Source organism: Sorex fumeus, unplaced genomic scaffold, assembly GCF_029834395.1.
Source record: "Sorex fumeus unplaced genomic scaffold, SorFum_2.1 ptg000003l, whole genome shotgun sequence".
Lineage (NCBI taxonomy): Eukaryota > Metazoa > Chordata > Mammalia > Eulipotyphla > Soricidae > Sorex > Sorex fumeus.
The window spans coordinates 4,549,328-4,572,875 of record NW_026606060.1 but is presented as its reverse complement, the minus strand read 5'-3'; the positions used below and the strand labels follow the sequence as shown (position 1 = coordinate 4,572,875).

The 23,548-nt window shown below is 44.3% G+C and overlaps 1 protein-coding gene across 1 annotated transcript in view; it reads right to left on the bottom strand.

The window, feature by feature from the left end:
• Window positions 1-23,548, bottom strand: part of STPG4 (sperm-tail PG-rich repeat containing 4) — a 41,718-nt gene that overhangs the window by 17,991 nt on the left and 179 nt on the right. Inside the window, exons 2-5 of the mRNA XM_056118863.1 lie at window positions 23,049-23,168; window positions 20,480-20,539; window positions 17,571-17,828; window positions 967-1,010 (exon numbers count right to left, since the gene is read on the bottom strand). Coding sequence (XP_055974838.1) covers window positions 967-1,010; window positions 17,571-17,828; window positions 20,480-20,539; window positions 23,049-23,168 — 482 coding nt within the window. The remainder of the gene's footprint in view (window positions 1-966; window positions 1,011-17,570; window positions 17,829-20,479; window positions 20,540-23,048; window positions 23,169-23,548) is intronic.

Genomic DNA, 23,548 nt, shown 5'->3' with positions numbered 1-23,548 from the left:
GAAGTGTCACTCCAGGAAGTCCAGAATTTTTAATGGGGTGATACAGCTGGAGTTACATTTTAACTGGGTGGCGTTTGGGGATGTCCGTATGACTGCCATTGCTTCTGGAAGTACCGAGAGGTGGGGAAGGTAGCCCATCCCTGACTCCATGAAAGACTGGAGATTTCAGTCACAAAACCTGCACACCTGAGGCTTTCAACAGATTAATTTCTGAATGAGGCTCAGCCCGAGCAGTGGGGTCCAACGAGGAGCATGGTGGCAATTGCGGCGGGTGAAGGTTTTCAGCTGCTGGGGCTCAGAGTAGGTGCTGGGCTTACTTGCCCCTCTGGAGTACACAGATGATTAAGCTATGCACGGGGTCCAGATGAATCTACATCTTTTTGATCTCTCTCGAAATTTACTTATGAGTGTCTGGATCATGGTCAGTGAAAGAGCTTACATGGAGCCAAGCTGATGCATGGACATGGCTCTCATTAAGGATTTTAAATGCTAACTTGAATAGTATGGGCATAAATGAGTTGGGTGTTTTGGTTGGGAACTTCTGTGTGTGGGGGCAGGGGCTTAACTAGTGGTGCTCAGGGATCACTTCTTGCTTTGTGTTCAGGGAATCGTACTTTTGACCAGGACAGCTGCATGCAAGGCAGGCCCTTACCCCCTACCCTCTCTGGGCTCCAAAAATGAGTTTTTAAAGCCATTAGTACTGGTTATTAAATTTGAAAACAGAAAAGTATGAGTGAAGGGCTGGAGAGGCCATACAGTGGGTACGAAGCATGCCTTGCACCACACCTGACTGGGGTTCAATCCCTGGCATCCCGTCTCCTGAGCACTTCCAGGAGTAATTCCTGAGCACAGAGTCATAAGTAAGCCCTGAGCACTGACAGGTGTGACCCCCCCATCTCCACAAAACAAAGGAAGAAAAGAAAAGCTTAAGTGAAGTTGACAAGAGCAACTTAAGGCTGTACTTACCTGGAAATGTACTTGGTGGCAGCAACCTTTTGCTCCTGGGCTAGCTACAGGACGGACAAAGAAGGACAAAAGGAACAGTTTCACACGGGTCTTCATTCTCCTTTCCTTCATTAACTGTCATTCATCATATTTTTATGACCATACAACAATGTTTAATACATCTTCTACTTAGTAACAGCGAGACATATTTTCAAAATACAGCTACAAAAAATGTTTCCTTGTCACAGTGAATTTTATGACAGTGTATCCTTGAGAAGATGCGTAGAAACATGCTATGCAACTGACTTATTATATCGATACTCATTTTTGGCTTGGGGCCATACCCAGTAATGCTCAGGGGTTACTCCTGGCTTTGCACTCAGGAATCACTCCTAGAGGTATCTGGGATGCCATATGGGATGCCGGGGATCAAACCTGAGTCAGCCGCAAGCAAGGCACATGCATAACCCACTGTACTATAGCTCTGATTTAGGAGCATATTTTAAAATGTACCGATTCAACAAGTCAATCCAACACTGTTTAGTGGGATTGTGTGATATCTGCTGGGGTGTAACAGATTTGTCCCTCACCAGCAGGAGAGAAAAGGCAAGCCCATAAGCAATTCTAGTCTATAATATTATATTTACAGTTTTCCAGCAGCTTGGCAGTCACACCCACAAACACCCCCCCCCTGCCCCCACAACACCCCCCCCTCCCCGGCGCCATGTAATCTCATCAACAGCCAAGATTCAGAAACTATAAAACAAAGCTCCCGGAAGAAAGCAATGCAGAATCTCCTGCCCCTGCACCAGGCTGTCTTCACAGGGGCCTCCTCAGAGGGGGGCAGGTTGAATTTCCCTCCCCACTCCAAGCAGAGCCCCGGCAGCCGAAAACCTCCAGAACCCAGCCACAGCCATACTCAAGGCCACTTGCCACACCTTGAACGAGCCTCACCCATGAAGGAACTGACAGAGGAACCCAGGTATGAGGAGCCCATGGCTGAGATCTCCAAGCCTGCTCAGATCGAGAGAGGGCCTTCTCCACCCAGATCCTCAGTTTTCCAGTAGCTTGGCAGTCACACCCACAGACTCATCCCAACCATGTAATCTCATCAATGGCCCAAATCCATAGACTATAAAACAAAGCTCCTGGAAGAAAGTGATGCAATTTTTCCCAGGCTGCTCGACCTCTTTATTCTTATTTAATTTATTTTTCTTTTTCTTTTTCCTGCATGGTAGAGCCTGGCAAGCTACCCTTGACGTATTTGACATGCCAAAAACAGTAACAACAATGTGCTCTTCGTGTTCTTGGAGCGAACAGATGCCACTGGACTACACTAGTTTGTGACAGGGACAAAGGAAGACGTTACTGGCTCCTGCTCGAACAAACTGATGAACAATGGGATGACAGTGATACAGTGATACAGTGAATATTATAATTACTGGTAAAAAACTTAAAGATTTGTGGGAGGGTTGGGATCAGAGGAGATAGAGAGGGTTTGAATCCATCCACAGCTAACCTCACATTCAATTCTAAAAACCTCAATGCTTCTCTTTAATACCAGAATGGGGCCAACCATTCACGCTTCATTACTATTCAACATATTCAACAGTAGGGCTGAAAGTCCTATTGAGAATATCAAGTAAGAAAGGAAAGGGGGGGGAAAGGTATTCAAATCAGAAAGGAAGAAGATGATATGATCTTACAGACAAAAAATCCTAAAGACCAGCAGGAACTACTAAAACCAATAAATTTAGTAATACTGCATGACATAAAATCAACATATAAAAATAACTTGGGTTTCACTATATTAACAATAAACAATCTTAAGTAAAAAAAATAGCATTTATGGGACTGGAGCGATAGCACAGCGGGTAGGGCATTTGCCTTGCACACAGCCGACCTAGGTTCGATTCCCAGCATCCCATATGGTCCCCCAAGCACAACTAGGAGTAATTTCTGAGTGCATGAACCAGGAGTAACTCCTGTGCATCACCGCATGTGACCCAAAAAGAAAAAAAAATCTATTTATGATAATATTAAGAACAAAAAGATTCTTAGGAATAAATTTAACTAACAAGGTGAAATGTTGTTGAAAGAAATTGAAGACACATAAATTGAGATATATCCTGTGATGACAATTAAAAGTCATAAGGGGTTGGAAAGATAGTACAGCAGGTAGGATGCTTGCCTTGCATGTGGCCAATCTGTGTTTTGCTTATTCTCTATGGTTCCCTGAGCACTGACAGGAATGATTCCTGAGTGCAGAGTCAGAAGTCATTCCTGAGCACCTCCGGGTGTGGCCCAAAAGCCAAAACCAAAACTAAACAAACAAAAAAACAAACTAGAAAATGTAACATGGCTAAAATATCCACACTACCTAAAGTTTAGATCTATAAATTCAATGTCATCTCTATCAAAATTTCAATAGCAATTTTTTCACAGATACAGATAACACATGAGGTGGAACCTCAAAAAAACCCAAATTGTAGAAGCAATTTTGAGAAAGAGCAATCTAACTAGAGTCATCACACTTCCTAATTTAAATCTATATTACAAAGCCATAATAATTTAAACAGTATGTGGAACAGAATAAAGAATCTAGAAATAAAACCCATGCATATACAGTCAACTAATCATTGACAACAGCACCAAGAATAAATAATGGTAAAATGAAAGATTTTTTTAATAAACAGTATTGGAAAAATAGGTATACTGAGTTCAACTGAGTTAAAAGAGTTAAACTGGACCCCAATATATGCCCTCACATAATGAAATTAATTTTGTGAGGGCATTACAGTTTAGTTTTTAATAAAATTAATAGAAGTTTAATAATAAAATAAAAATAAATAATAAGCACAGCAGTAGGGCATTTGCCTTGCACACAGCCAACATGGCCGACCCGAGTTCGATTCCTCCGCCCCTCTCGGAGAGCCCAGCAAACTACCGAGAGTATCTCGCCCGCACGGCAGAGCCTGGAAAGCTCCCCGTGACGTATTCAATATGCCAGACACAGTAACAACAAAGTCTCCAATGGAGACGTTACTGGGCCCGCTCGAGAAAATCGATGAACAACGGGAGGACAGTGACAATTAATAACATTAAAAGATAAACTGTAGGACCTGAAACTATAAAATTCCTGGGGGAAAACATAAGGAAAAGCCCATTTATTTTGGTTTTTGGCATTTATTTTCAGCATGGGACACCAAAAGCAAAGGCAATAAAGATGAAAAAATAAGCAGATGGGATTAACAACCTATAAAGCTTCTACCCTGTGCAGAAAATAAGAACTGAAAAAACACAAATAGAATGGAAAAAGATATTTGCAAATCATTTTTCTGCTAATAAATTAATAATCACAATTTTTTAAAAAACAAGAAACAGAATAAACAGCAAAAAAAAAGCAAAAAGAATTAGGGGCAAGAGAGATGGTAGAGGAGTTACAATGTTTGCTGCACAGACATGGATTCTGTCCCGAGCACCTCTTATGGCCCCCCTGAGCTCTGTCTGCCAATGAGCAGTTAAGCAGAATAAACCCTGAGCACCATCCAGTGTGGCCAAGACCACCACCCCCTGCAAAAAATAAAATAAAATATTGAACAAAAGATTTGTATTCACAGCTCATCAAAGAAGGTGTACAAACAGCAATGGGTGCCTGAAAAGGGATTAATACATTAATCACAAAAGACATGAAAGTTCAAACTATTGCCTCATACCTATGAGGGAACAAGTAAAGACTAGGATGTGGAGAAGAGAAAACTTAGTGCACTGTTATAAATGTAAAATGGTTTTCCAACCATAAGGAAACACTCAATGGGGGTAGCTCAAAAATTTAAAATAGAGAAGAGTAGACAGAGAGCACAGAAATTAAGGTACTTGTCAGAGGGGAGGGCTCTTTCCTTGCATGTGGCCAACCCTGGTTCAATCCCCGGCATCCCATATAGTCCCCTGAGCACTGCCAGGAGTGATCCTTGAATGCAGAGCCAGGAGTAATTTCTGAGCATTGCCAGGTGTGGCCCCCAAATAAAACAAAACAAACAAACAAACAACATGCCCTTCCCCCCCACACACACACCAAAAAAAAAACAAAAAAAGAAGAAGAAATTAAGGTATTTGCCTTGCATGCGGTGATGTCCTCAACAAAAGTTCAAATTCTGGGTAGGGCATTTGCCTTGCACGTGGCTGACCCAGGTTGGAGTCCCAGCATCCCATATGGTCTCCTGAACAGTGCCAGGAGTAATTCCTGAGTGCAGAGCCAGGAGTAATCCCTGTGCATTGCCGGGTGTGACCCGAAAAGAAAAAAAAAGTTCAAATTCTGGCACCACACATGGTTCCCCACGTACCACTAGCTACGGCCCTTGACCAATAGCAGATTTGCCCCATGCCCCCGCCCCCACCCTGTCCCATACAGAACTGCCATATGAACCAACAATCCTATTCTTATACCTTACTTATATCCTATACTTATATCCTTACTTATACTTATATACTTACTTATATCCTATACCTTACAGGTATATGCCTGTAAGAAACAAAATATTATCTGGAAGAGGTATGCTTACTCTCAAATTCACTGCAGCCTTATTCACAGTATGAGGAAAAATCCAAGCGTTCGTTGACAGAGAAGTGGATAAAGAAAATGTGATCTTGGGCAGGTGTGATAGGACAGCAGGTAGGGCTCTTGCCTTGCACATGACTGATCTGGGTTCAATTCTTGACGCTACATATGGTCCCCCAAACCTCACCAGGACTAATTCACAGTGCAAAGCCAGGAATAACCACTGAAAATCGCCGGGTGTGGCACCAAAACAAAAGAAGGAAATGCGGGGGCACTGGAGTGATAGCACAGCAGGGAGGGCATTTGCCTTGCTTGTGCAGACCCGGATTTGATCCCTGGCATTCCTTATGGTCCTCCGAGCAACACCAGGAGTGATTCCTGAGTGCAGCGCCAGGAGTAACCCCTGAGCATCATTGGGTGTGACCCAAAAAGCCAAAAAAAAAAGGGGGGGTGGGAGGCAGAAGAGGAAGAAGAAAATGTGATACATACAGTCATGCATTGTTTACCAACAGGGATACATTCTGAGCCATCATGTGAACTAGATACGACTGCATGCCTAGGCTTTATGGTTTTGTTCCTTGGGACCATCATCATAGATGCAACCAGTGATGGAGGTCAGCTGCCATTAAGAACACAAAACTGTGTATGCAATGGGCAGTATTCAGCCATTTGAAAAAGAAGGAAATCCCCCATATACAAACTGGATGAAATTGGATAGCATTATGCTAAGCTATAAAAGGCAGACAGAGAAAGATACTGCATTGCATGACATATATGTGGAATCCAAAACATTTTTACTCATAGAAAGAGTAGAATGGTGTTTGCTAAGAGTTAAGAAGTGAAGGATATGGAGAGATGCCAAAAGACACAAAGTTTAAGAATAAATTCTCTGGATCTACTGGACAGCACAGTGGTTATGGCTAATAACACTGCATTACACACTTAAAAATTGTTAAAAGAGGGGCTGGAGCCATAGCACAGTGGGTAGGGCGTTTGCCTTGCACGCAGCCAACATGACCGACACAGGTTCGATTCCCAGCATCCCATATGGTCCCCTGAGCACCGCCAGGAGCAATTCCTGAGTGCACGAGCCAGGAGTAACACCTGAGCATTGCCGGGTGTGAAAATTGTTAAAAGAATACATCTTCCACATTCTCCCCATCCCCCTTCTCTGCCACACTCAGGACACCATACGTGATGCTGGGGATTCTAACCAGGGTCAGCCACATGCAAAGAATTCATCTCTCAAGACCTTCTCTTCTGCTTTCTTATTACAGAGTAACCATGCGTAGGGCTAGATGTGCTAATTTGATTGTGGGGATTATTTCACAATGTGTACTTATATCAAATCACCATCCTATGCACTTTAAACAGATGCAGTTTTGTAGATTATACTTCAGTAAAGCTGGGGTCAGAGAAGAGAGAAGCTCAAAGTGATCTAAATACAGTAAAGGAAGTGAGACGTCAGTGACGTTTTCAGGCAGCCAACACCCAAGGAAGGATATTCCAAGGAGGAGGAGACTGTCTCTCCCTTTTCTGGAACTTGTTACAGACAACCTAGGCGAACCCAGGTCTGGACATGAGAACAGAGGTGCAGGAAGTCAGACTGTTGGAAACCAGGGAGAGGAGAAAGTGAGCGAAGTAAAGGAAGGGCACAGAGATTGCAGGAGCGCCAGAAACTCGAACAAGACCAGCTGGACCTGCAGAGCTTTCCATGCTGCAGGAGGCGGCTGGGAGGAGCAGGACTACAAAATCCCGGGGAAGGATATTTCCTGAAGCGAACACTCTCCCCTCACCCCTTAGTACTTTCAAATCAGATTTAAAACATAATACTGCCTTTGTTGCCGACGAGGCATCCGTATTCTGGCATTGTTTGCCACATGGAAGTTCAGCTATTATATTTCACCCTGCAGCTGTCTTTCAGATGTAAAACACAATTTTGATTGCAGAAGCAGCCTTCCGTGGATATAGCGATAATATGGTAAATACAAATTTTATGATGAAATGTACACATTGTCCCAATGCACCTGTGCCTTGTTCATTGTTCACTTGACACAATAAACCCCAAAGAGAAGTGGGAATTCTCCTAACACACTTTTCCCGGCAGCAACCTTCTAGCTGATGATTCGAATAAGGCTTACCTGGGCATTTGCTCACCATTCACCTTAAACTATGCGTCTATGCTTTCTGCTCTTAGATCGAGCTCTCGCGCACAGATACAAAGATACAAACGGAAAAGGAGAGAACTGGAAGGTGAAAACAAACCAAAAAAAAAAAAACTGTTGAGCAGCTGTTTATTCAACTCAATAATCACAAAATATTTTTTCTCTAATGAAGCATTCATGGAAAAACACTAAGATAGCATTGGTTTAAAAAGAATAGGATGGGGGCTGGAGTGATAGCACAGCAGGTAGGGCGTTTGCCTTGCAAGCGGCCAACACAGGTTTGATTCCCAGCATCCCATATGGTCCCCTGAGCACTGCCAGGAGTAATTCCTGAGTGCAGAGCCAGGAGTAACCTCTGTGCGTTGCCAGGTGTCACCCAAAAAAAGCAAAAAAAAAAAAAAAAGAAGTAGGATGGTCTGGAGCCTCTGTGTAAATTCTACTTAATTTGGCATTGACCACTCTGCTACTTGATATGGCTAAGAAAGGGCTGTTTTTTTTTTTCCGCATAAAATCTTGAATGGTGGGGGCTGGAGAGATAGCACAGCGGGTAGGGCGTTTGCCTTGCATGCGGCTGACCCAGGTTCGATTCCCAGCATCCCATATGGTCCTCTGAGCACCGCCAGGAGTAACTCCTGAGTACAGAGCCAGGAGGAACCCCTGTGCATTGCTGGGTGTGACCCAAAAAGCAAAAACAAAATAAAATAAATAAAATCTTGAATAGTTAGGTATCTGAGGAAAAGGCTGTCTTTTTGTGCATTGTTGAGTTTGTTGGAAGCTTCCTGGTTAGTGCCACTGTCCTTAGTGTTAATATACAGATATAATATATTATATCTTATATATTACATACCCATATATTTCCAAAAGAATATACATACATATAATTCTCTAAGCTACTTGTGATGTATTCAATATGCCAAACACAGTAACAACAAGTCTCAAAATGGAGACGTTATTGGGCCCGCCCGAGCAAATCGATGAACAACGGGAGGACAGTGACAGTGCAGTGCCTAATTCTCTAATCTCACAGGTTTCTCTGTCTAGAAGGCCACAGAAGCTAGTCAACATACAAAAAATATTTGATTTTAATTAATGTTTCTTTTTTGTTTGTTTTTGTTTTGGGGCCACACACAGCCCTGCTCAGGGCTTACTCCTGGTTCTACACTCAGGAATCACTCCCGGTGGGCTCGGAGGACCATGTGGGGTGCGGGGGATGCAAGACTAGCACACTACCCACTGTGCTATCTCTCTGGCCCCGATGTTTCAATCCATATAAATTAGGCACTTGAAAATCTTTTAACAGTTTGGAATCACAAAATATGGCAAGGTGATATTAGTGTAGATATTTAATTTGTTTTATTGATGTCAATGATGTCAGAAAATGAGAATAAGTGAAAAACCCAAAGCTCTTGGTATGACAATATTTTGAGTAAACACTGTAAGCACTGTCCCCCGTTGTTCATCGATTTGCTCAAGCGGGGCCAGTAACGTCTCCATTTTGAGACTTGTTGTTACTGTGTTTGGCATATCGAATATGTCACGGGGAGCTTGCCAGGCTTTGCCTTGCGGGCGAGATACTCTCAGTAGCTTGCTGGGCTCTCCGAGGGGGCGGAGGAATCGAATCCAGGTCGGTGGGTCAGGACGGCAGTGTGCAAGTACTCCGATCAATAAATAGGTCAAACGTTCCTATATCTGGTACTTTTTCCACTCCTTTAGGATAGCTATCAGAATAATCATAGGTAAATATAGCCAAAGGGCCAGGAAGGGCAATTTTTAGGCACTATTGGTAGAAATTTCTATCAAGTACTATTTCATCAAGTAATCATTTGTGCCCGATGAAAACACCACTGATTCACTGCTCAGACTTCTTAATGGTCTAAGAAATAGGTAATATTAGCAGATTCTTTTATGATTTTTTGGTTTGGCTGCTACACCCGGTGGTGTTCAGGGCTTACTCCTGTCTGGGCCTGGGAGATCACAGGCAATGCTGAGCACTGAACCCAAATAGGCTACATGCAAGGCAATGAAGGCTGTCTATCTCTCTGGCTCAAGGGGTTTCTTTTTTTTTTTTTTTTTTTTTTTTTTTGCTTTTTGGGTCACACCCGGCGATGCACAGGGGTTACTCCTGGCTCTGCACTCAGAAGTTACTCCTGGCGGTGCTCAGGAGACCATATGGGATGCTGGGAATCGAATCCGGGTCAGCCGCGTGCAAGGCAAATCAAATGCCCTACCCACTGTGCTATCTCTCCAGCCCAAGGGGTTTCTTAAAAAGCAATTTATGAGAAAAAGAATGCCAAGACACTGAATTGTCCCAGGTGGACCTGTGTCTGAGCTGAGAACTCTGGGGCCTTTCCAGATCCCCCTCCCTGCTGGAAGCCCCAACATCCTCCAGCATAGAAACAGGCTGATGGATAGGGTGCCACCTTGCACACAAGCCTGGCCAGAAGTGATCCCTGAGCAGAGAGCCAGGAATAAGCCCTGAGTACCACCAGTATGTGGCACCCCCACCCCATCCCAAATAAGCAATGGCTCACAGAGAGAGAGAGAGAGAGAGAGAGAGAGAGAGAGAGAGAGAGAGAAGCACCTGCCATAAAGGCAGGCAGGGCTGAGGGGGTGGGGGTTATAAGAGGGAACCTGGGTCACTGGTGCTGGGAAATGTACACTGGTGGAGGGATGGGTGTTGGAATATTGTATGACTGAAATCCAATCATGAACAGCTTTGTAAGGGTCTGTCTCACAGTGATTCAATAAAAAAATCTTAAAAAAGAAAAGACTCCCAACTCCATATTGAACCTCATCAAACTGCCAAGCCACCAAATCATCCCAAATCCACAGCCCTGGAGCACAGGGCTACATACAAGGCAGCGATGCCTCCAAGCCTCACAGCACTGACAGTCCAGTGGGATAACAGCAACTTTGATGGGAAAGTTGCATAGAAGCCCACCAACCACACTCAGTGAAAACAATAACACAGAATATTGTTTTCAATATTCTGTGTTATTGCACCAACCAATTCCGTAAATCCTCAATGGCTTTATAGCACCACTATAAGATCTAACAATGATCACAGATTGACTTTTATTGATCTTTTTTTTAAAAAAAATGAACTTGCCATGTTGTTGTAACAATCAATGTGGAGTAAATTTATTTGTGCCTGCTAAGAGGCTAGTTCTGGGGAGGGAGTGGAAAACTGGGGACATTGGTGGGGGGACAGTCACACTGGTGATGGGATTGGAGTTGCATGGTTTGACCCCTGGCACCTCATATGGTCCCCTTCCAGGAGTGATCCCTGAGTGCAGATTCAGGAGTAAGCCCTGAGCACTGCTGGGTTAATAAAATTGATTGATTGATTGATTAAAGAAATCAATTCACTTATAAAGACAGCACAGAATTTTAAAGCCAAGAGATACAAAGAAGAGCCCAGAGCAATACCACAGTGGGGAGGGCTCTGGCCTTGCATGTAGCTGGTCCAGGTTCAAGTCTTGGCATCCCAAATGGTCCCCCGAGTACCACTAGGACTAATTCCTGAGTGTAGAGCCAGGAGTAAGACCTGAGCATAGCTGGGTGTGGCAGAGGGCAGTGGGGGGGGGGGGGCGGCGGGGGGGGGGGGGAGGGAGAAAGGGAGAGGGAGAGAGAGAGGGAGAGAGAGAAGGAGAGAGAGAGGGAGAGGACTTCTTTCTTGCCTCACCTGAGGGCACAGTAGAAAGGGTTTCCTTTGTGCTTGGTGCTGAACAGAACCAGGAGAACCACACCCTGGAGCTATTTGGGTCCAAAGTCCTGTCCCTGGGTGACTCAACAATGCATAAGCAGAACACCTTCAGGGGCATCAGACTAGAAACTCCCCTAAGTGTCTGCAGAACCAAAAGCAAACCTCTGAAGGACAACGTTGATCTGAGGATTGAAGAAATTGACAAACACAAATCTTCAGGGACCCCAGGCAGCATAAGATCCTCTTGCACCGAGGAAACTGAATAAGGAGCGTTCCTGTTCCTGATACCTGAGCACCCATTCACCCCTCCATCCTCACGCACAGATCCATGAACAGTCAGTGCTTAGAGGCAAAGACAGAAGAGGGAAAGGAACTGATAAATACTCAAGTCCTCAGGAGCTTTCCCTTTCCTAGCAGAAGAAAGAGAGCAAACAATCCAGACAGAGTGCACAGAAATGGTAGCACGATGGCTCACTGCGGGGCAATGAGAAGGGCTGGCAAGGTCAAGCGAAGGGGGACCAGCTTAGGGGAAGGGGGCTGTGGGAAAGGGGACATTTGAACAACACCTGGAAGAAGGAGGGTGAGCCATGGAGGAACACAAACTTTTCGGAAGAAAAGAAAGACCATGCAAAGACCAGAGGTGGGAGAGTAGAGGGGTGCGAAGGTTAGTGGGGCAGGAGAGAGTGCCAGGGAGTGGGGTGCACTCAGCAGGTCAGGAGCGGAACCACTTCCCAATAGACCTGCTCCCCAGAGAACACCCACCATCGAGAGCCTAGCTAGTCCTCAACCCCGTGTGTGTGTGTGTGTGTGGGGGGGGGGGGGGGGGCGGTGAATGGCACCTAATAGCTAACAAGCTAAGTCTGCTAATTATCCAGGGCTGCTGTGGGGTTCCAGAGAAACCGCCTGGGCTGGAGATGTGAAACGGGCGAATCAATCACAAATGGGCAGCATCCAAAACCCTGACACTAACTGAGCTCACCATGGAGGCAAATGTCGGGGGTGGGGACTTGCACAAGCAGAAGGGGATGTGAGAAAAAGGGTGGAACGTGCAAAAAGGACGGGATTGAGAGCAGGTGCCAGGGCTTTTTTTTTTTTCAAATTTATTATTTTTTTAAATTTAAAAAAAATGTTTTAAGCTGAATCATCATGAGAGCAATTACAAAGTTTTCAGTTTAAGTCTTGGTCATACAATGATGAAACACCCGTCCCTTCACCAGTGCACATTTTCCACCACCAAAAACCCCAGAATATTTCCCAGTCAGGGCTTTTAAAGGAGAGGAGATAAGTGGTAGACCTGGTTCGATCCCCGTTATCCCGTATGGTTCTGAGCATCTCCAGGATAAAACTGCCCAGCAGAAGGGGAAAGTAAATAAACTGCGACATTCGGTCAGGGCCCAGGTGACATATAGAATTTAAAATGGGATCACTCATTCTACCATTTGAATGCTGGTCCAAAGTTCACTGAGACTTGGATTTAACCAGGTCTGTGGCTTTGCCAAACAAGAGAGATAAGCCATCAAGGGAAGGGAATTGAGGGTGCATGCTGGGAATAGCTCTAATCATTAACTTTGAAACATAAACGTTCGGGGTGCACAGCAATTTGGATTATTAGGGTTGAAATGATTGGTCTTGAAAAAAATCTAAGGAGTGGCTATGCAGAAGAGAGTTTAAGAAACCAGAGCCAGAGAGCTCTGGTACAATGGGGAAGGCTCTTGCCTTGGACATAGCTGACATCCATCCCCGGCATCCTATATGGTCCTCTAAGTGCCGCAATGAGTAATTCCTCAGTGCAGAGCCAGGAGTAACCCCTGAGCACTGCTGGATGTGGCCCCAAAAACACCCCCCAAAAAAACAGAAAGAAACTGAGGCCAGACTCTGGGCTACATCTGTCCTGAAATTATGCTGGAAGAGGGGACAGAGAGCAAAGGCAACTGAAAATCTTTGTCAACATTAGGAGAAAACTCCTGTTAGCAGTTGGATGTGGGGGAAGCAGTTAAAACCAGATGTGGAAAGAAACATCCCCAAGTTTGGATACACTCTACAATAAAAAAAAAATTATTTCCTTGATGAGGAAAAAGCGACTGTGAAAATTGGAGGATCTTCTAAAACCCTCTTTGGAAAGAGCAAGATACAGATGAATGTAAGCACACACACACACACACATACACACACACACACACACTCCAATATGTAGCTGTATCTATATAACTACCAGATTCTTTGATTTCGATTCCCTAGTTACATGCTTCAGAATAAAAGTGTTAAAAATAGTAAATTCTTGGCCCGTCTCCCATAGCCGCCACCATGTTAGCTCACCCACTGGCCATGCTCCTGACCAAATCTCTGAGGAGATACAAGCCAAGCAGCTAAAACTTATGGACACTCCAGTCTCTGCAGCTGAAACTCTAAGGTGCCCTCGGTGGGCAGGCAGCCAAGTTCCCACACTGCCAAAGCCCCAGCAGCTGCACCCATACCAGGGGCTCAAATCCAGCGCTTTACAAATATTCCTTGCAGAGATGCCGAACTGCTAATAATTTCAGGTACCCTGGCTCCCGGACTAAGAACTCTGGTCTGCAGCCTCCTCCACCTCCCGTGCTTCTGGATGCCCCGGCAGCCACCATGCCAACTTCCTGGCCCAGACCATAGACCTTGAAGTTTCTGGACCATACAGCAACTCCTGATTCCTCAATACTGACATTCCAGTAGGAGCACACCGAATTAGATGGGAAAATAATGTAGAAGACAACTGAACTTAACATCCAAAAACAATAACACAGAAGGCTCAACTAGCAACAAACAGCTTAATAAATTCATAGACAAGGACTTAACAACCCTATGATGAGATGAAACAATTTTCACACTTCAAAAATGGATCTTGTACCACTATGACGATGATAGCTGGAAATGATCACTCTGGACAAGAACTGTATTTGACCATTGTATAATCGAAACCCAAGCACAAAAAATTGTAAATCTACAACTGTACCTCATGGTGTTTCACTAATAATAATAAAAATAAAATTAACAAAAAAAATTTCAATCCAAAAAAAAAGGAGGTAAAGAGACATACATGACAACCTTTCAGTACCTGTAATGCAAACCATAATGCTCCAAGTGTAAGAGAGAGAAAGTGTATATGTGCAAGAACAAGAGAGAAGAAGAGTGTCTGCCACAGAGGCAGGCTGGGGTGGTGGAGTGGGGAGTGGCAGGAGGGAAACTTGGGACATCGGTAGTGGGAAATGTACACTGGTGAGGGCATGGGTGTTGGAACATTGAATAACTAAAACCCAATCATGAACAACTTTGTAGCTCTATCTCACAGTGATTCAATAAAATAGGTAAATAAATAAGACATGTTTCTAACCTGAAAAAAAAATTGATCTTGTGTGTGTATCTGTGTGTGTATGTGTGTGTGTGTGTGTGTGTGTGTGTGTGTGTGTGGACCAGACCCAGTGATGCCCAGGTTTAACTCTTGGCTCTTCACTCAGAGGGAATTACTGCTGGTGGTGCCCAGGGAACCATATGGAATGCCAGGGCTCAAACCCAGGTTGGCTGCTTGCAAGGCAAGTGCCCTGCCTGATTGTATTATTTCTCTGACCTCTGATTATTTTTAATACTTATCTTTTTTTAAAATTTTATTTATTTATTGGATCGCTGTGAAAACAGTCACAAAACCTTTCAGCTCAAGTTTCGGCCGGTCATACAATGATCAAACACCCGTACCTTCACCAGTGCACATTTTCCACCACCAAGAACCCCAGTATACCCCCCTCCCTCCCACCCCCTGCCTGTGTGGCAGATTTCCACTTTACTCTCTCTCTCTACATTGATCACACTCAATATTATGACAAAAGATCCAACATTGTTAATACTTATCAATTTTATTATTGGAGTTCTGTTATATAACCATGTCAACTCTAAAACTGTATCAACAGTTGTGGCTTTTGACTACATTAAAATAATTTTTTTAAAGTGTAAAAACAAACAAAAAATTCAGTAAAGTCTTGGGGCTGGAAAGATAATATAGTAAGGTGCTTGCTTTGTACGCAGTCAATCTGGGATTCAATCCCCAGCACCTTAAATGGTGCCCCAAGCTCTCCAGAAATGATCCCTGAGTGCAGAGTCAGGAGTCAGCCCTGAGTACTGCTGAGTGTGGCCCAGAAAAAACAAACAAAGCAAAATCCTTATCACAAATTAAAAGCAGTACTGAGGTATAAAGTGAATGTACTAGAGCTGAAGAGATAGTACAGTAGTTAGTGCACTTATTCATGTGACCAACCTGGGTTCAGTTCCTGGCAACCACATGGGCCCCAGAGCCCTGCCAGCACTTATCCCTGAGCACAGAGTAAAGAGTAAACCCTGAGCACAGCTAGGGATGGCTCAAAAATAAAAATAAAATAAAATAAAAATCATGGAGCATGAAAAAGTTGTTCTGTCTTAATAAGCAACAATAACGTATATTATCTAGCTTAAATTCAAACTATTTTACTTCTATAAAGAAACATAATAAAGTAAATTAAGTGAATAAAGAACATTCCATCGGAATATATCTCTCCCTTGAACCATATTGCCATATATGTTTAAAATCTCTGTTTTAGGGAAACACATCATGATTTCAGTCTGTAGAACTCAATCTTTTGCAGGAGAAAGAGAGAGAAGGAGGTAGGAGACAGAGAAAGGGTGTTTTCTGGCAGTTTATACACCTTTTTGGGCAAACCAAATTCTTTTGGTTTTGAAAGTCCTACACTTTGCCTGCTGTCAATCTTCAGTAATCTCGCCATTAAGCAGTGGAACTATGCTTAGACACCCTACAAGAAAGGAGAGGGGAAGGAATAGGAGAAAGTGGGGGTGGAGAAGCAGGAAGATGTTTTTCAGGGAAGGTGGCCAGGACAGTTTCAAGTGCAGTATAGCCGGGCATGAATGTCTAGGATAATTCAGCGCTTGTACTCATTCATCGAAGCGAACAGGACAAGCATTACCCAATAAACATTTATCACGCCGTCCTGCTCCAAAGCTCTAATCTGCAAAGCAGTCGGAAGGGCTCACAGTCACATGTGCCATGGGCTCATCCTGCTTGGCACATTCCTTATCCATCCTTGTAACCACACCTCCTTGCCTTTGATTCAACCTCCAACTGCACTTTATCTTCAGGTTATCAAAGTAGCCTGATGAAGTTGTGAGCATTTCATCTTTTGAGTCACTTCTCTGTACAGGGATGATTCCAAGGCCTGAAGTCCAAAGCAACAAAGTTCAGGTCATAACTCTGGCCCCGATTAGGGCTCTGACAATGCTCTCCCCCTTCATCAGATTCCACCCAGCCAAAGCCTTGTCCTCATTCAAGGTCACAGTTACCTGGTAGGCTGGCCAGGGCCCAGAATTTGGATGCAGAAGCCCTGAGTGAAACGAGTACCTCTCCACTCCTGAACACTACATCTCCAATCAAGTGACACTAATTTCAATTCACTTCAGTTCTCGTGGATATTAAACGGAGATAACATAGCCACCTTGTTCAGAAAGCTTGAGAAGGAAAACGGAAGAAGATAGGTGGATGCTCATGGCTAGCGATTAAGAGCCACATAAATGTCACGCATTATTCAAGGTCCAGCTCGACTCCTACTTAATCCAGGGAGCCTTCCAGCCCTTCAATCTCAACTACGCTGAACTTCCCCCTGACATTTCCTGCTATGCTCTTTATCGCAGCCTTTGTTACTTAAACATTTCTGTCAGAAGCACCTTCCCTCTCCAAGAGAGCCAAAAGAAGGGCTACGAATATCACAGTCCTGTGTTAGTGACATCAGGTATGTCCCTCTCGGAACCACAGTGCTCCGTTCCACAAGAAACACTTGTGAGAGGTTCCCTCGGGCACCTCCTCTCCATGCTCTACTGCTCACCAAGAAGCAGCATTTTCTCTTTCGAAAAAAGAAAGAGGGTAGGACCAGAAGCACAAAGCATGAAGTCTTCAGACTTTCCAAGTTGGAGGAATGCAGCTAAGGGATCCCCACAAAGAACAACTTTCCCTGTGTACTCCTTACAGACTTGGCATCCCAACATCCCTAGCAGCTCTCACAGGGAAAACTTTCGGGTACGTCGCAAATGCAGCGAGTTGATGTGGGTTCTGCGGGAAATACAGCATCCTGGGGAACCCCCCATAGGGTTCGGAACAACCTTCCCACCAAGCCCCGTACTTGCACTTTACCTGATCTTTGTAAATTGCAGAGATGATGCTTGGGCGAGCTTTGTCTTTAAAGGAGTAACTGGCTAATCGCTTACTTAACAATTCTACAAAGTCAGGGGGCATGTACTGCGGGAGGTCAGTGAGCACCGGATAATATCTTTGCACAAGAGGTAGTCTTTTTCTCCCCTCATTTTTAAAATTGTAGGTTGTAGTCACTGGATTTGATAGGGCGTCTTCAAGGAAAGTTTTTAAGTGATAAGTGCCAGGGGCTGGAGTATCCTGTAGGAAATTGACAGCAAATCAGTGTGCAAATTGGTGACATCTTCTAAAACATTAATCCCAAGTAGCAATTCTCTTTGTTTTAAACCTTAAAAAATCTTTTAAAATAAACAGTCTGGCTGACTAATATTCAAAAGGAATTTTGATTATGTATGAATTTTGATTCTTTTTTTTTTCCTTCTTTATTGTTTTGGGGGAGGTTTGGGCCATACCTGGTGGTGCTCAGAGATTGCTCCAGACTCTGTGCTCAGGGATCACTCCTGGCAGGGTAGGGGAACCATATCGGGTGCCAAGGCAAGTGCCCTATCTGCTGAACTATCACTCTGGCTCTGATCATGACTTTTTAAAAAGACAACTGCCAAATGATAGTCAAGAGGTTCCAGCTTAAGTTTTCGTTTTTCATTAAAAAAAAAAATCATTGTGTGGATGTGCTCAGAGAGATATGTGGGTTGAGAATCGAATTCGGGACCTCACACAAGCAAGGCCTACCTTCTACCACTTGAATGACATTCCCAGCCAGTTCTGACATTTAAAAAGGTAATTAAAGGGGCTGGCGCAAATAGGGCACTTTACCTTGCATGCAGCCAACCTGGTTCAATCCCCTGCTCCCAGCCCTGAGCAAACCACAGAATTAATGCTTGAGCGAGCTTGTCTTTAAAGGAGCAACTGGCCATTATGCCCTTGCCCCCTGCCCAGAGTCCGCCAGAAGTGATCCCTCAGTGCAGAGCCAGGAGTAAGTCCTGAGCACCACTGGGTATAAGCCAACAAGCAAACAAACAAGTAGTTAAAAGCAGTTTCAGAGATATTTAAGCTTGAGATTCCATTCAGCTCGAAATGTCCAATCAAGACTGTTGAGCTCAATAGAAGGTATTCTAGTTGTGCTTAGTAAATAAATTATCATTCTGAGTGGGAAGCTTAAGGATAGTAGTAACAGGAGACAGGATAAAATGGAACAGCAGATAGTCTGATGAGTCAAGAAATTTGGTCATTTCCAAACACAACCACACCATGGCTGAACAGCCCTTGAAACCTTAGCTGCCATTCACTCTTTTGCTGGGCACCCAGCTCAGTCTCACCATCAAAGCGGGCACAATTAATTCCCAGTTTGACTCTTGGTTGTTGAACAGTGTTGAGAGAAACCATTGCATCAACACAGAAATGATGTCTCCCAAGAAAGATGCCTTGCTCAGAAATCCCTCCAGATTTAATTGTTAAAATTTCGGAATTTCAAAATCGCATGGCCACTGCTGCAGCCATGCGACGTCATACGTTATTCATAACCAGCAATAGAAAACAAATTGTCTACTGTTGCCTTTTCAGCAGATATGAGTGTTGGGGTAAAATCCCAAATAATAATGGTGGGTCTGGTGTCAAAATATTGAATGTAATCAAAGTGGAGTGAGTAATGTGAAAATCATCTGCTCCACAGGTGGGGGGAGGGTGTGGGATGGGGGCTTACCTGGGTTTTTGGGGGTGGAGAATGGGCACTGGTGAAGGTACGGGTGTTTCATTGTATGACAGAGACTTAAACCTGAAAGCTTTGTAAATGCTCTCATGGTGATTCAAAAAATAAAATTATAAAAAAATAAAAAAAAAAAAGGTAAGGTGGAGTTTATGCCCAATTCAATCAGCCAGTGGCTGAAAAAAATAGCAGTACTCCTACATTAAGGTAAAGGTAAAGGCCCTCCCGTTGATCGTCGATTTGCTCGAGCGGGCCCAGTAACGTCTCCATTGGAGACTTTGTTGTTACTGTGTCTGGCATATCGAATACTCTCGGTAGCTTGCCGGGCTCTCCGAGAGGGGCGGAGGAATCGAACTCCTACATTAAAAAAAAAAAAAGATGCCTTGCCATTTTTCCTTCATGAATTACAAACTAGGCTTTCATACACAATTTTTATTTATTTATTTATTTATTACTTTTTGGGTCACACCCAGTAATGCACAGGAATCACTCCTGGTTCATACACTCAGAAATTACTCCTGGCAGTGCTCAGGGGACCATATGGGATGCTGGAATCCAACCCAGGTGCAAGGCAAACACCCTACCCGCTGTGCTATTGCTCCAGCCCCTCATACATGATTTTAATAAAAGTTATCAGGGGCTTCAAAGATAATTAAGATAGATTTTGAAAGCCAAGTGTCCAGGCCATGGGCTCCTCCATCCTGTGACCTCCCCAAGACTGTGTATAAGCTAGGGTGATCTTATCAAGATTTTGGTAAAGCTCTTATAGGTTTATCCTTTTTGCTTTGTTTTGGGCCATACCTGGCTGTGCTCAGGACTTGCTCTTTGCTCTGTGCTAGGGGTGACTCCTGGCAGTGCCATCTGGGGTGCCGGGGGATTTAACCTGATTCTGCCGTGTGCAAGGCAAGTGCCTTAGCACTGTGCCACCTCTCCAGCCCCTATTGCTTGCTCTGAAATGGCTCTGGACTCATCGGCTTCTTGTCCTTTTCCAATTTACTGCATTTAAAATTTAGTTTTATATTTTATGCTGATACTAAAATTATATGTATGAAATGAGGCCCGGCATATCTGAACCACCACTGCTTTTTTAATTATTATTATTATTTCTAATGGTTAGTGACTTAAAGGAAAAAATAATCATTAAGGGAACAAAAAATATTTGAATAGAAAGGACCAAAACTGTACATACAGTTAATGTTGCTCTCCACCATCCTTCTCTTACAATCGACGAGGCCCCCTGGGATGTTCTCTATTAACAAATATAAAACGTGTTTATTCATTTGAAAGGTGTTCTATGGAAGTTAAATGATATATTTCATAAACTATATAATAAAATATTTACCTCTACATACATATAGCAAATTCATCATTCTAAAATAAAAGCTATAAATGATTATTTCCACCTATAAAATTACTTTAAATTGCTACTTTACAAACTTAGGTGCTTTCTGAATAAATATATACTCTTTGGGAAATTAGAATAATAAACGACTATCTCATAGAGATGTCTTAAGGATAATTGTGTTGTGTCAATATTTGGTGTTCCTGGGGGAAAAAGAATCATATAAATCCAAAATTGTCTTAGAATTATTATTAAGATTTATGGCCTACTTGATTATGCTGGAAGTTCGAAGCAAAAGTAAACAAATATCAAATTGATGTGATATGGATTTTGAGAAAAGTTTTGTTTCAATTTTGAGACCAGCGGTGCTCAGGACTTACTCCTGATGTGCTCAGGGATCATTCCTGGTGGTGTTCCAGGATCATGTGAAGTGTTGGGATCAAATCTGGGTCAGCTGCCTTATAAGCATCCTCCCCGCTATACTCTCTAAGGGATACAAATTCCTGGCAACATGGAAAATGTTGAAAATGGCTGCTTCCTATATTTACATACTTATTTGTAACTGCTCTCATGGTGATTCAAAAAATAAAATACATACACTCATATGTATCATGGAAACAGGAAGCTGCCGACTGTCTTAGCTTTCTGATGAGAGCCTCACAACCACAAAGCAGCAGAATAATGGGGAGTAAGCGTGATTTGGGCATGAACTGCAGCTCCCAGAAGCCTGGAGCAAGTATGAAGCAATTTACTTAGTTAGCCCTTAAGTGTCTCATCTTCCTCACGGGAATATGAAACAAAGGGATGCGACTGGAAAGATAGTCTAGTGGTGCTTGTCTTGCTCATGGTTGACCCAGGTTTAGGTCCCGAGCACTGCCAGGAGTGATTCCTGAATTCAGAGCAGGAAGTAAGCGTTGAATATCATTGGGTGTGGCCGTAAAATAAAACCAAAAAGCGAAGGGACTCTAGAGCCATATAGAGCAGATAGGGTGTTTGCCTTGTACATGGTCACCCCAGGTTCGGTGCTGGGCACCCCATATGGTCCTCCAGTCCACCAGGAGTAATTCCTGAGTGCAGAACCAAGAGTAAGTTCTGAGTTGCACCGGATGTGGCATCAAAGCACCAATAATAACAACAAAACAAAGATACTATTAGGGCTGGCAGGAGAATGAGGTCTATAAGGGCACCTATGAGTGCTTTACTTTTAACATCTCAGTACCCAATTAAAGCAGCAGATTATTTTGATATTTCTTAACTTCCAAGGATGCTTTTGTCTTCATAGTAAGCAGTGCATTCCCATTTATTATCATAATTGTTGATTATTGTTCCACATTTGCTTTGACTCTACTGTGAACGCAACGCAGTTGTTTAGCATTTTTCCTTTTGTGTTATTTCCACTAGATAAAATTACTAAAACATTGAGTTCTGTTTGCATTAATAAGACTTTCATTATTACTATGAAAATGGGGTTTTCATAATAATTTTTCACACTTACTATAAAAGCTGGGTTATCTCCAGCAACAATAAATTTAAACAGTCTAGGGAGGGGCCAGAGAATAGTACAGCGGGTGAGGTGTTTGCCTTCCATGTGGCTGACCCCGTACGGATCCCTCAGCACTGCCAAGAGTAATTCTGAGTGTAGAGCCAGGAGCAACCACTGAGCATTTCAAGGTGTCACCCAAAACAAACAAACAAACAAGTCGAAACAGAAAAACTTGGATCAATTGTTCCTGTCAGCAACTTGTATCTACTCTACTTATGAGTATCCCTGGGCTTCTTTACTTTTCCTATGAAACACTTGCTTTTCTCTATAGACATGTTTTATGCTAAATCTGAACTTCCCCCTACACATCACTTTTATTAGATTTATGTGATTCTTCCTTGTCACGCCCCTAGAATCACAGAACCCAGACTTTCTCAGGCAGGTCCAGACTTGAGCTCCAGCTGTCCTAGAACCTGGAAGATGAAGTGGGAAGAGTCAACCCTGGCGCTAAAGAAGTCCAAGACCTGCAGCGGCTATCTGTTCCGCCCGAAGCAGAGAGCTAAAACCCCCCACCCATCCGTCTTTAAAATTATTTCACCAAAAGACCAAAACAAACGCCCCAAATGTTTGGGTTTTTTTAACTCAAATTTGTTTTCAAACTAAATAAAGGTAGATTCAAGCATTTTCCAGACTCGTTAGTAGGAAGCTCGCCCAAACCCATCCCAAACTGCGCCCCTCTACCTAGCAGGACAGACCGGCGGGGGAGAGGGAAGGCCGACAAGGCCTGCGCCCCCGTTCAGTCAGGCGATGTGAGAGGGGTCAGGAATGGGGACGGAGGGGGACGCAGAGACAGACGCCGCCGGGGTCGGGGCCGGTGAGAGGGGCCCAGGGCGCGGGGAGACGCGCCCACCGGCCACCCAGCCCGCTCCTCACGGGGGCCGAAGAGACGTTGACGTCCTGATGCTCCGTGGCCGCTTTCCCGCTCCCGGGGCCGAGGCTGGCGTCGTCGGGTTGCCCGGAGGCGCGGGCCGGGCTGAGCCCCGCAGGTGGGGCCTAACCACAGCGCGTCCGCGCGCAAACGCCCAGGACGGCCGCCCTGTCGCGTGTGCCTCAGAACACCCGGACTCTCGCGTGTGCCTCAGGGGCGGGCCGCTCGCATGTGCCTCAGGACGGCCGCCCTGTCGCGTGTGCCTCAGGACGCTGGGCCGCTCACGTGTGCCTCAGGACGGCCGCCCTGTCACGCGTGTGCCTCAGAACACCCGGACTCTCGCGTGTCTCAGGACGGCCGCCCTGTCGCATGTGCCTCAGGACGGCAGCCCTGTCGCGTGTGCCTCAGAACACCCGGACTCTCGCGTGTCTCAGGACGGCCACCCTGTCGCATGTGCCTCAGGACGGCAGCCCTGTCGCGTGTGCCTCAGGACACCCGGACTCTC